The 13,374-nt window shown below is 34.3% G+C and overlaps 1 protein-coding gene across 1 annotated transcript; it reads left to right on the top strand.

Annotated features, from left to right (window-relative positions):
• Window positions 1–2,165: 2,165 nt before the first annotated feature.
• LOTGIDRAFT_141429 (hypothetical protein) lies at window positions 2,166–2,723 on the top strand (the record flags this gene model as incomplete). Its single annotated transcript, XM_009051243.1, has 1 exon — window positions 2,166–2,723. A coding segment is annotated over one exon (558 nt), but the record flags the coding sequence as incomplete, so codon positions are not given.
• Between the last annotated feature and the right edge of the window lie 10,651 nt (window positions 2,724–13,374).

The following is a 13,374-nucleotide window of genomic DNA, read 5'->3' as shown; positions in this document are numbered from 1 at the left end:
GAGCGAAAATGCGCCATTTTACACTCATCTAAAAAAAAACACTAGGTATGACAGATGATCATGTGGGATAATGTGCAGTTTTGACTGGGTAGCGTGACCAGAATCGGAAGAAAACAAAGCAGTGCGTTAGATAGAACGGCTATGGAATGGCTATAAACACGACATGCGTCAATAGAACGCTCTGCAATTAGATCATAATTTTGTTATATTTCACCATTGAAAACAAAACACCTCAGATGTGACGAAAGAATGTTTTTCACTAGACAAAAACAAAATCCCATCCTTTTCAAGTGGATAGCGAGTATTATGAGAAAGAAATTAAATTGTGATTCCGTCTGAGTTCGATTCTAAGTTTGAAAAATTACACAATATGTGTACAATTTATTCAGAAATACACCAGTATATAATATGGAATCATAGGTTAGCATCTGGATTGTCTATAAAAATGAACAAACAGTTTATAATGTAAAAGTAAGAGTATATTTTATTATATTATATTGATGTCACTGTGACATATAAGTAAAACAAGTATTAAATTCTAAACTTGAAATAGTTTGACTGACCTACATGTATATAAAAGGGGCTAATAAAATAACGATTTGTATTTTGCCTGAATAAATGTTAACCAGCATAGACAACAGTTTAAAATACAGTCCAACACGGCAAGTTATTTTTATGAATTGAATGAATATATACAGGTGAACAGATTTGTGAGAAATTAAAGCACGTGACGCAATTATTCGTAAACACTATAGGCCAACTAATTCTCATTCGATTATTTTGACACGAGGGTTGGTGGGAAGTTTTAAACATCTTTACTACATTTTGAAAATCTTTTGTTACTTAACAAGTCATTACTTTAATCGCAAATGAAATTGTGACTCCAGTAGATTTTGTCTGACATTTGCAACTAGTTAAAAAATGTGACTGATTTTTTCAACTACTATGCAAATAAATCAATGTGCTAATCAGTTATAAACTATATAATTGCATGTTAATTTCAGTCATTCAATTTAACTACAAGATAAGATGAAAGTCATGTAGAAAATTAATTGTAAATCAGTCAATGTAGCAGGACTTAAGGTGGCACAGCTCAAACAGTCAAATTATGCATAAGGGTTTTCAACTCCACCACGACTGGTGAAAAAAATGTGACAGACGATTTTAGCTAATTGTGATGACTTCGGGGCCTAGTGCTATCATTGTCAAGTGAACTTACCATTTGAAAATACCAGAAATTGACATAACTAGTTAAATGACAGTCATCAAGTACCTGCAACTGAGCGGACTAAAACCAACACATGGTCTCCACTTATTTTCTTACTTCCCTTTTCTTGACAGCGATCATTGCTTTGGGGGACAGAATATCAGGGAGTCCTGTGTATTTTTTGTTGAAGATACATGTATTTTGTTGTTACAAATACACTTACTTACATTTTAACCGTGTTGTGAATTACTACCCAAAGACAGAATAGTGGAACCCTCATACGTCCTTATGTCAGTACAAATAACTTTACAATTGGAGTCAAAACATTATAGTGTCGTAGCTGGGTAACTATCTATTGTTCTGTTAGTATTCTAATTTGGGACAGGTAAAAGTCAATGGTTATTGTTAGAGTTTCTATGGTGCAGTAATCAACAAGCCATTTCTAAAAACTGTAAACTAGTACATGTATATAACTCGACTCTTCGTAGTAAAACCATAAACGCACATTACAAGCATATATCTAGTTTGTTAGTGACTGTAAGTTCCATTTCCAACATGGACATCACCAGTGTGTTATATACCTGAATATTCTATTTTCAACCAGAACATTTCCATTGTGTTTTATACAAGAATATTCTATTTACAACCAGGACATCTCCAGTTTGCTTTATACCTTAATGTTACATTTTCATCAAGGATATCTTCAGTGTGTTTCATACCTGAATGTTGTATTATCAACAAGGACATCTCCAGTGTGCTTCTTATCTAAATGTTGTATTATCAACAATGACATCTTCTGTGTTTTTTATACTTTAATATTCTATTTTTAACCTGGACATCTCCAGTGTGTTTCATGCCTGAATGTTATATTTTCAACCAGGACATATAAATAAAGAGTGTTTTATACCTAAATGTTATTATCAAAAGGCATCTACAGTGTGCTTTATAGACGAATAAAATGGCCACAGCGTCAGTGAGTAACACACCAGAATGTTCTATTTGTTATGAGGGTTTTACAAAACCTAAATTTATAACATGTGGACACACGTTTTGTTTGGATTGCATCGAAAGACATATCGGTGCAAAAACAGATACATTTCTCTGTCCGATCTGTCAGCAGGATGTTAAGATTCCAGAAGGTGGTGCTAAGATGTTTACAACAAACTTTATAGTTGAGCCTTTACCACTAACAGCACAAGTTACAACATCGCATACAACACAAGTTACCGATACAATATCACTTGCAACTTATTTAAAAGGCAAAACCTCTTCAAAGGTAAAATATCACTGTCCATGTCATACAGAGAGACCAATAGACTACTATTGCCGAACTTGCCATTGTGTGTTATGTTATAAATGTTATGTAAAAGAACACAACGGCCACGAGTATTTAGAAGTAGAATGTGAAACTGTGAAAGCAAAAGCTACCGAGTTAGTTTCAACCTCAGAGAAATTCATCCAAAATAAAATAAAAGACTTCGAAGAAATTCATGTGGCGTTAGTAGAAGCGAGAGAGACACTCCAGCGTTTTACTAAAGATGCTTGTTGCAGAATAACGAAACAAGCTGATAAACTTATAGCAGATATACAGACTAGCAGTGAGAGAATCATGACAGACATCACAACCAAGTATGAAGAATCAGAATCAAAATTGACCGAAACTGAACAGAAAATTATGGGAGATATACAAAATTTAAAACTGAATCTGGAGACTAATTTTCCTTCTCTAACAGAAGAATGTGATTTACAAATTTTAGTTTCACTTGAAAAAATAAAAGAGCTAGAAGAATTGTATAAAGATGTGGAAGTCATAACACCATCAGTGGTTCAGTATCTTGATTGGAAAGAAAAGTATTTCAGTTTAAACATTGACATGCTAGGATCTACAATGTTAAAACAATATCACATACCCAAACTACACGGGTCCAATTCATGTAAATTTTATTTTAATATAAATGATTTTAAGAAGGATGATGAAGGGTATTACAGTCAAGACAAGTTTACTTACAAAAATTTGGAATGGACTTGTTGTGCAAGGAGGTTTAGTGGTAATTTATATATTTATATTCAACTATTACCAGATGACAATTCTAGATTAAACTGTTGTATTATTGATGGTCAAATCAGTGTTTTGAATATTGATGATGATAGTAAAACTATAACTGAAACAGATAGTACCAAGGGATTTGATTTTGGTTGGTGGGTGACTCCTATCACCTGGTCTAAACTCACTGATAAAAACAATGGTTATTTAAATTCTAGTGATCAGTTTGTAATTCTATTTGATGTTAAACATATCAGAGAAATATCATTGAAATAAAGTTTATTCCACAATTCAATCTAATATCCCTCGGTCAATCTTCTTTTCTCATATTTATATATTTATGTAAATTTGTATATCAATGTAACTAGTAGTAATATGTATAATTATTTTATTTACGTATTTGAAATTAGGGATGATAATTCGACTATATTTATTATCAATAATAAAGATGAAATTAACATGGATATTAATTATATATTCGATGATAAAATTGATAATTATTTTCAATGAAAATGAGGAAACATTTAAATTGAATACATATTTCTTCTTCAAAGTCGAAATATCTTCAACCGCCATCAAGCAAATTGCAAAGAATATTGATATCAGTGCCGTTCTCGATATTCGTTTTTCTGCAAGTGCAGATTTGGTATACAATTTCTTTTCAAACCTAAAACTTTATTTGATTTCTACTTGATTTTTGTCTCTTAAACTTAGTTTTTTTTCAGATTTAAAATACCTTGGAATTCAATATTGGGTTTTCCAAAAAATCGTTGATGGAAATATACCTATCTTCCTTGTAATAATGTTAATAATTTAAATGTTCTTCCATTGTCTTTTGGAATTTTCTATTGGTTGTTCTACTAGAAATATGTCGAACCTTCTTCCGATGGCTGTCATTCTACCCATGAAGAGGTAGTGTTGCTTTTCCAATAACTGTGGGTTCAACCATAAACTAGAATTATCGAAAACGTGACTGAGAAATTTACGTGTCAATCCTTCAGCATCAATCCTCTTCTCCAATCCCTGACTTTTATAGGTTTGTGGTGTTGAATTTGTTTGGAATGACTGATATATTCCAGTTTGTACAATTCTTTTTCTTTCTGTAAGAATTTCTTAAATTACGAATAGACCTAATTGTACCTTTGGTAATTTTTCTATAATCATAAATACCGGTAACCAATTGAATTATAATGTTAAAACACATACTTGTGATGCAAGTAATTAATACATTATTGTAGACCTCAAATGGTTCACATTAAAAAATCTACAAGATAATGTTAATAATAGTTTTAAAAACAGAACGAGTTGACCTACAAAGTTTGAAATAGAAATATATGACAGAGTAATGAAAGTATCGAAATCTTATATGCCCTCTCCATACACTAACTTTCGAAATGATATGAAATGAATTTCATTTAATTTAATTTCCATTTAATCTTGTCATGCTTGCTTTGTTTGGACCATACTTAGTTCGTGGTGAAGTTCAGAAACGTGCAAAAGTTACTTTCACCAACTTAAGTATGAGAGCTGTACACATTGCAAAAGTGTATGGATATAATACTTGTTCATTTCTAATGGAGATTAGCAAGTATTGACTGTTGGACAGAAATTGTTTACAATGATCCAGGTACTCAATTAATTAGAGCTGAAAAGCTTGGGAAAAGATTTATTATCAACTAGGAATGGTTACTAGGTAGTTACACTGCCAAAAATCAAGGAGGCTGGCAACCTCATAGTTTCATCCATATAATTTTATATCAATTAGTACAAGATGTTACAGATTATTTCTGGAAGAAGTTGATTGACACGAATCACAACTTTTAATGAATGAAAGAGGAAATATAAGATACAGTGATAAGCATGGTGCTCATAGTCGTAAAAATATCAGTAATACAAAACGCCTTAAGGAAATAATTCGTAATCATTCCCTACTATACTTACTATACCCTCACATAATTGTAGGGCAATATTAAGGTCATCCTATGTTAAAAATTTATTAAGCCTCTTAATTGATGATCGTGCGATATTGACCTCAAAATATCTTTTTCATTTGTCATGTTACCTCCATGAAATTTGTCTGCCAATGCCAAATAAATTTTTCAGCCAGTAACTGGACGAGTATCAACTTCGGTTACTATATAGTTACGTCTAGCAGATTCATCTAAAAATAAAATTTCCTAATAAGGGAAAATTTATGCTATTTTGCCAATGCTATGATTTCAGGAGACTAAAGAATTCTTCCTGTCTGTTATTGTCATGGCGAAATGTCATATTTGAGGGATAAATAATAATATTTGACTAAGCCGTGAGGACATAATATTGCCAGAAAACTACCTACAATGAAAAGAAAAGATTATAATTTTATTGTTGCCTTATTTACAGGGGCTTTTACAGGTTCAACACCAAGAAAACTTCAGGTCGAGGTTCGATATATTTTATTAACAATCTAAACAAATAACTCTGAAAATACATAAATAATTGTTATAAATACAAATAATGAAAGCAATAGAAATTCATTTGATATATATAGCACAAATAAATAATATAGATAAAAATCTACCATTTATAATGCATATTTAAAATATATAATTGAGGAAATACATACACAATCTTACCCTATGAAAGAGGAGTTATTTTAAACTTCTGCAAAATTACGTGTAGGCTAAATAACCATACAGCCTACGATTAACGATCCGTCAACATTTCTTGTGAACACAATAAAGACTACAGTTTTCAACAGATTTTAATGGAATTTGGTGTGATCACTTATATTGATGAGATCTTGGTCAAGTTCGAATTTGACGATTATTCAATGAACGGTTTTTGAGTTATTGCCCTTGACTTAGGAAAAACGCGTCAAAATTTGTTTGTGAACACATAAGAGACTACAGTTTTCAACTGATTTTAATGAAACATGGTGTGATCATGTATATTCATGCGATAATTTGAGATTTTTAAATATTTGGTCGAATTTCTCAGCATAAATATCTGGCAGTAAATATATATCAATGAATTCAAAATTTCTTTAATATGAGAAAATTCATACTTTAGTCACTAAAGACTGTTTTAGCATTTCTGACAGCTGCCAGTGGGCGTATGTTACCTTGCCTGACAAGCTATCTTCTTAATTTCTACTCAGTTTAAATTCTAATCCCTCTCCTATATAAGACTTTCTCTCTCTTTCTTTCTTCTCCTTTGTCATTTCATCTAATATTGTATGTTTGATGTCATCTTTGTTGCTTACACCTAAGTTTATTATAACTCCTATTTCATTGGTACAGTTATTGTATAGATTAGTAATAAAATTTATCAAACCCCGACCTAGAGTTTCATTGTACCTTCAAAAACCTGTTACATTTGAGTGACGTACATGTATATCAAAGGGGCTAATAAAATTAGGTTTGGTATTTTCCCTGAATAAATGTTAACAAAATAGACAACAGTTTTAAATACAGTCCCAACACAGGAAGTTATTTGCTATGAATTGTATGAACATATAGAGGTGAACAGATTTATGAGAAATTATTTGTTGAAATTACAGGCCAACTAATTCAAAAGGATTATTTTGACACGGGGGTTGGTGGAAACTTTTGTGCACATATTTACTAGACTAGACTTTACTAGACAATATTTTAATCACAAATGAAATTGTGACTGACTCCAGTAGATGTTGACGGACTTCGATTAGTTGAAAAAAAATGAGACTGATTTAATCAATAAAATAAATCAAATGAGACTGATTTAATCAAGCAAATAAATCAATGTGCTATTCAGTTATGAACTATATAATTTTTTGTAAATTACATAAATTATGCAGAACATACTTGAATGTATTCAGCTAGCTGAAGGAACTTCAAAGAAGATATGCATTTAATTTATGATGCCCATGGGCACTAATAGTCCAATACTACATGTTCCATGCATCATTAAAGCTTGGTTGTTGATTCAAAATCAGTAAAGGACACCTTCTTTTTAGGAACCTTAAACTTAACATTCAAGAAAGCAGTTAAAAGTAGAAGGCGCCATCTACCAATAGAAATTACACAAAATTTGTGTCATAAAACAAGAAAATCAGTGTTTTGTCTGTCATAAAGTAGCCAAGGGTAATAAAATTGTCAACCAATCTAACTACAAGATATGATGAGAGCACTGTAGCAAATTAATTGTAAATTAGTCAATGTAGCAACAAACAAACACAGTCAAACTTGGGCACAAGAGTTTTCAACTCGACCACTACTGGTGAATACAAGTAGATGTTAGATATCGGAAATGAAAGTACCATCAAACAGCCGAGGTCACAGCTTTATGGAACAACAATCACTGGCACATAATGAGAAGAAGTGATGGGCAAACTATATATACATTAATGCTTATTATTAAGAACACACAAGAGATAAATGGTTTATTGATACATTACATTAAATTTTAACAGGTACATAATTCTTAAAATAACATACAGGCTGATTAAATGAAATGAAATGCATTAAGGAGCATCAGCACCAAACGGGCTATATAGCTCCAGAATACGTTAAAATAATGAAAAAACTAAAACAATAAAACACTTATCAATATCACAGAAAGGTCATATAGTGACAAAAAAAAACAAAAACAAACGATAAAAACCACATCACAGAAACAGTCATTTAATGACTACAAAAAAACCCACTAAAAACAATATCACAGGTAATACACCACATGGTGGTATTAAAAACAAACAAAATATTTAAAACAAACAAAGACCAATCTATTTAAAATTTAAAATAAAGACCTGCTTGTTTTAAAAAAGCCACAACCTTCTCATAAAGAGAAGGTTGCACAAATAATTGATGTACAGATCCAAAACGGTAGTGCTGGGATCTCAAAGGTTTGAGATGCTTGCACTCAATCAGAATGTGTTTCACTGTCAGGCAGATCTGGCAGTGCTCACAGACTGGTTGAGGCTCTCGCTTGAGCAAATAACAGTTGGTGAGGTGAGTATGTCCAAGACGAGAGCGACACAAAACAACTTCATTTCTCCTGTTGGCACAATAGGAGGAGGGCCAGTCTCCTAGGAGAGGCTTAATGGCATGAAGCTTGTTAGTGTCTGCAGCATCCCATCTTTGCTGCCATCGATGTTGAATAAAAGACTTTATCTCAGATTTAAAATCGGTGAAAGGCAAAGAAAAGGGGGAAACAGGCAGTGACAAAGCAGCCTTACCCGCCGCATCTGCCATGTCATTCCCCCGTATATCCATGTGAGTGGGGAGCCAACAAAGGACAATGTCCTTTTTTCTGCCCAGAGAGCTTGTATATATCCCCGATTATTGGGTGTACAAGCTGGATGTTATAAATAACTTGTAATGAGGACAAAGAATCAGAAAATATAATACATTTTTTTAATGATGTAGAGGACTGAAAGAACTCAAGTGCCTGTAGAATGGCAATGAGTTCTGCTGTGAAAATGGAGGCTGCTGATGGTAAAGCTACAGATAGAACTTCGGATGGTGTAACTGTAGCGGCTGCTACCTTATCACCCTCCTTAGATCCATCTGTATAGAAAGGTGAGTAATCCCCATATTTAGACCATAGTTTTAGAAATTTAGATTGAAACACTATAGAGCTTGTCTGAGTTTTCTTATTGCTCGATAGACTGAAGTCTATCTGAAATGGAGCAATCGACCACGGTGGAGTTGTGGTCATTACGAAGTCCGCAATACTGTCGTGGCTTATACCAGCCGCTGACATAAGGGGTTAAATGCGGACTCCAAAAGAAGAAACAGCACGAGGCTTTGCCTCGTACAGGTGTTCAAAGTAAGGTCTAAATACGGGGCAGTAAGCAGGATGTTGTGGCAATGATGCTATCTTGATACAGGCTGATTAATTAAAATGATTGAAATAAAGTCAATGAATTAAAAAAGATTAATTGAAGATTAAATAAACAACTATTGCTGGTATTGGAGTCTTTTATTAATAGAAATTACATTGTTCAAATAACTAACTATGCTTAAAGTTGAATATTTTTTATTAAATACATTTATGAATATGAATTATTACAAGTTTATCATATGCATGCGATAAACGAACACCTTCATCTCTGTTAAGGTCAGGCTGATATCTTCTGATGTGGATAGCTTCATGAAGTCTCCTGGTTTTATCTTTGTGCTTATTGATTGTCAGTATGTTGGTGTTGTCAAAGTTGACTTTATGTCCTGTTTTCCTCCCCATAGCAAGATGTTCAGCCACAGCAGATGTTCCTTCATTGCCGGGCTTGTCTTGATGGTCTTTGAGTCCTCTATATAAGAACTTCCACAGGAGCACTCAACTTGGTAGACACATCCCTTAGGTTTTTGGTTGTTGGAGGGATTCAATTTACCATTGGCTCTGAGCAAATCTTTAAACGTTTGACGTTGTTTGTACAGGGGAAGGTCAGGGTCACGAAATTTAACTCTATCAAATTTCAAAATGTATACGGTTATAAATCCGGAAGCTTACGTCGGAAATTAAATATGAAAGTAAAAATAGATAGTCAAGGCCAAGGCCAGTGACCTTTAATACTACAAAAAATAGTCAACAAAGGCCAATGTTAAAAATAAAAAAAATGGGAATTATAAAACCCGTCCATATTTGAACTACAAAACTGAAACAACTGAGCTTTTAATACAAACTGGCCAAATGAAGAAGGTAAGAAATTCAAGAATGCTGGATGGATGTGCAAGACATTATAGGGCCTGCAAAAAAACTGGCCGTGGGATATTCGACGACTTTTAAACACCCGAACCACTGGAACCGGAAATTAATATCAAAAATTGAAAATAAACGCAACAAAACAAAATAACCGAACCATATTTGTGTCCGTAAATGTCATGAACCCATGTCAATTTATGTTTTGGACCAACATGTTAACGAGATAGGTCGGCGGAGAACCACATTAAAGCATTGTTCAAGTATGTGCGCTACAATTTATCGGATAAACACCAATACTTATAATTTAACAAATACACACATATCAATTACATAAAAAAAACTAACAATGTATACAAAATAAATCTAATCCCCTAATATATTTCAGGTTTTTTGGGCGTCAGTATAACATGCCTGGAATGTTTCCCAAAGACAATATTTAGACAGAGTTATACTTCATCAAAAAGGGAAAATGAACAAAATAAAAACAATTTCTTGTTATTTAAAAATAAATGTTGGGGTTTGGGGTACTTATGAATAGTTATCATAAGACCACTTCTGAAGGTCACTTGTCCATACTTCCAACATGGAGAATACACATAGTATTGAGGAACAAAAACTTGCTACCAAGAACTATAACATGTAAATTGATGGTTCTAAAAATCTATATGGTTCTAAAACACATATCAATATCACAGAAAGGTCACATAGTGACAACAAAAAAAAAAGACGATAAAAACCATATCACAGAAAAAGTCATTTAATGACTACAAAAAAACACTAAAAACAATATCACAGGTAATACACCACATGGTGGTATTAAAAACAAACAAAATATTTAAAATAAACAATGACTAATCTATTTAAAATTTAAAATAAAGACCTGCTTGTTTTAAAAAAGCCACAGCCTTCACATATAGAGAAGGTTGCGCAAAAATCTGAAATAAAGAAACAGCACGGTAGTACTGTGATCTTATAGGTTTGAGATGCTTACACTCAATCAGAGTGTGTTTCACTGTCAGGCGGATCTGGCAGTGCTCACAGACTGGTTGAGGCTCTCGCTTGAGCAAATAACAGTTGGTGAGGTGAACAAAAACACAAGACAATATTATGGAATATAACACACTTCTTTAACAAGGTTGGGCACATAACGTTTCAACACAATATACACGTGTCGTCATCAGATGTAATGGCAAGAGAATAAAACATAACAAAATGTATACCAACAAGAAACAATATAGGGATTAAGAGGGACAATAGATAAAAGAGTATAAACATTGAGGAGGTACCGATATTCCATCTTCGTTGTTGGTGGAGGTTACATGTTCTTTCATTCTGGTGGAGAGGAGTCTGCATGTTTCACCTATGTAAATGGCTCCACAGTTGCATGGTACCCCAGAGTTCCTGTCAGATGCGGTTTATGCTGCCAACTAAACCACACTGTGTGGGATGAAGGTGGACTCGGCCATGTCCATCTTCAACAAAACGGGTCGTCATTTATGGCGTCCCCTCCGAGTACTCCGAGGGTGAGTTGCTGGAGGACCTTAAGCTCCACAACCACGCAGTAGAGGGGCTATACCTCTACAAACCTCGAGAGGGCAAGCCCGTAAGGACTGTCCATTTAACTTTCGCCAGCGGGAAAGTACCTAATGGTCTTCTTCCCCTTTTATATTCTAAGGTACGAAGGTGCCAGAAGTTGGGTCATTTGGAGAAGTTCTGTCGTAGCAAAGTTTGCTGCGAAAAGTGTGGAGAGGGGCACAGCACCAAGCTGTGCAAGTCCAAGAAGGTACGGTGTGTGAATTGTCGGAGTGATAACCACTCCAGCAACTCCGCACAGTGTCCTTCGTTCCTGTCCAGAAGAGCGGAGATAAGGATACAGCACACCTACAAGGTATCCTCCCAAGAAGCTCGCCATCACGTATCGGCCAACACGGTGCCCGCTGCCCCCAAGCCCGTGGTCGATGCCCCAAACCTGCCCGGCTCAAACTCCGAAAGGATTCACGCCGGAGTTTAAGGATGAGACTAAATTTTTTTATTTCTGTTGCAGGTTGGTTGCAGTAGCAATCAGTTCAAGAACCAAATGAAATGAGGAGCATCAGCACCAAACGGACTATATAGCTCCAGAATACGTTAAAATAATAAGAAACTAAAACAATAAAACACTATCAATATCACAGAAAGGTCACATAGTGACAACAAAAAAGACGATTAAAACCATATCACAGAAAAAGCCATTTAATGACTACAAAAAAACACTAAAAACAATATCACAGGTAATACACCACATGGTGGTATTAAAAACAAACAAAATATTTTAAACAAACGAATAATCCATTTAAAATTTTAAAATAAAGACCTGCTTGTTTAAAAAAAAGCCACAACCTTCTCATATAGAGAAGGTTGCGCAAAAATCTGAAATAAAGAAACAGCACGGTAGTGCTGAGTTCAAGAACCAAGGCTGGTGAAATCGACCCGAAAGACGTCATGGATGCAGTATCCAAAGTATGTGCCGACCACGTCATCAACCACCAAGGATACCAAACCAAAGAGGAAGAGATCCAGTACGGATGTTCCGAAAACCGACGTAGTGGGTCAATCAGCGGAAACGCCAAGAAAAGTAAAGGCGGTATACGCGAGTGGCCAACCTCGTCAGTCAAGGAGCATCTGTAGCAGTACAGGGTCCAGACCCGTGAATGAGCGCTCTAGAAGCACTTCGCTAGCTAGACCACTGCCTCTTAATATATCATTTATTAATGTATCTAATTTAATGGAGAACACTCCAGAATATATGTCAAAGTGTTTAAATTCTGCTGGAATACATTATTCCACCACTTCTTTTCACACCATCATGAACGAGGCTTTCAGTATTAAACCTTTACCTTTGGAGTCGCCTGCCTATAACCATGGTATTAATCATATGAAATGCTATAAGAAATTAAACACGTGTTGCAAATGTGGTAGATTTGGCCACAATAAGTGCAAATCTTCACCTGTCCTACAATTACAATAATTGTAATTTGTGTGACAAGCTTGGTCATTAAGGCAATGCTTGTAATACACACTTTTTGAAGTGCAGGCATTGTGGTTTAGCTGGTTATTGTATTTTTTAAACGTATCCCCGTCCTTACGATCATACATTTGTTCAAAACATCATCATACGTTTGTTTGACAATGTCCAAGTTTGTTTCATCAATTTTATTCGAACTTAAAATTGTAAAAGATGAATGAAACACAGCACATATAGTCATCCATTAAGGAAACATATGTAATATATGTATCGCATTTGGTCATCAATTTGCAGGCACGAGCTGAAACATATAAGTATCATAATAGAGTTAAGGTCTTAATTGGGATTACACCACACGGAATGGTCAGCTATATTTTAAAGGCATGGAACGGAAGGACAAGTGACAAACACTTAACAATAAACTGCAATTTTCTGGACAATCATTGTTACAGATCG

This window comes from Lottia gigantea, assembly GCF_000327385.1.
Source record: "Lottia gigantea unplaced genomic scaffold LOTGIsca_161, whole genome shotgun sequence".
Taxonomy (NCBI): Eukaryota; Metazoa; Mollusca; class Gastropoda; family Lottiidae; genus Lottia; species Lottia gigantea.
Note: the sequence above shows the minus strand (reverse complement) of the source record. Positions and strands in the feature narration are given on the sequence as shown.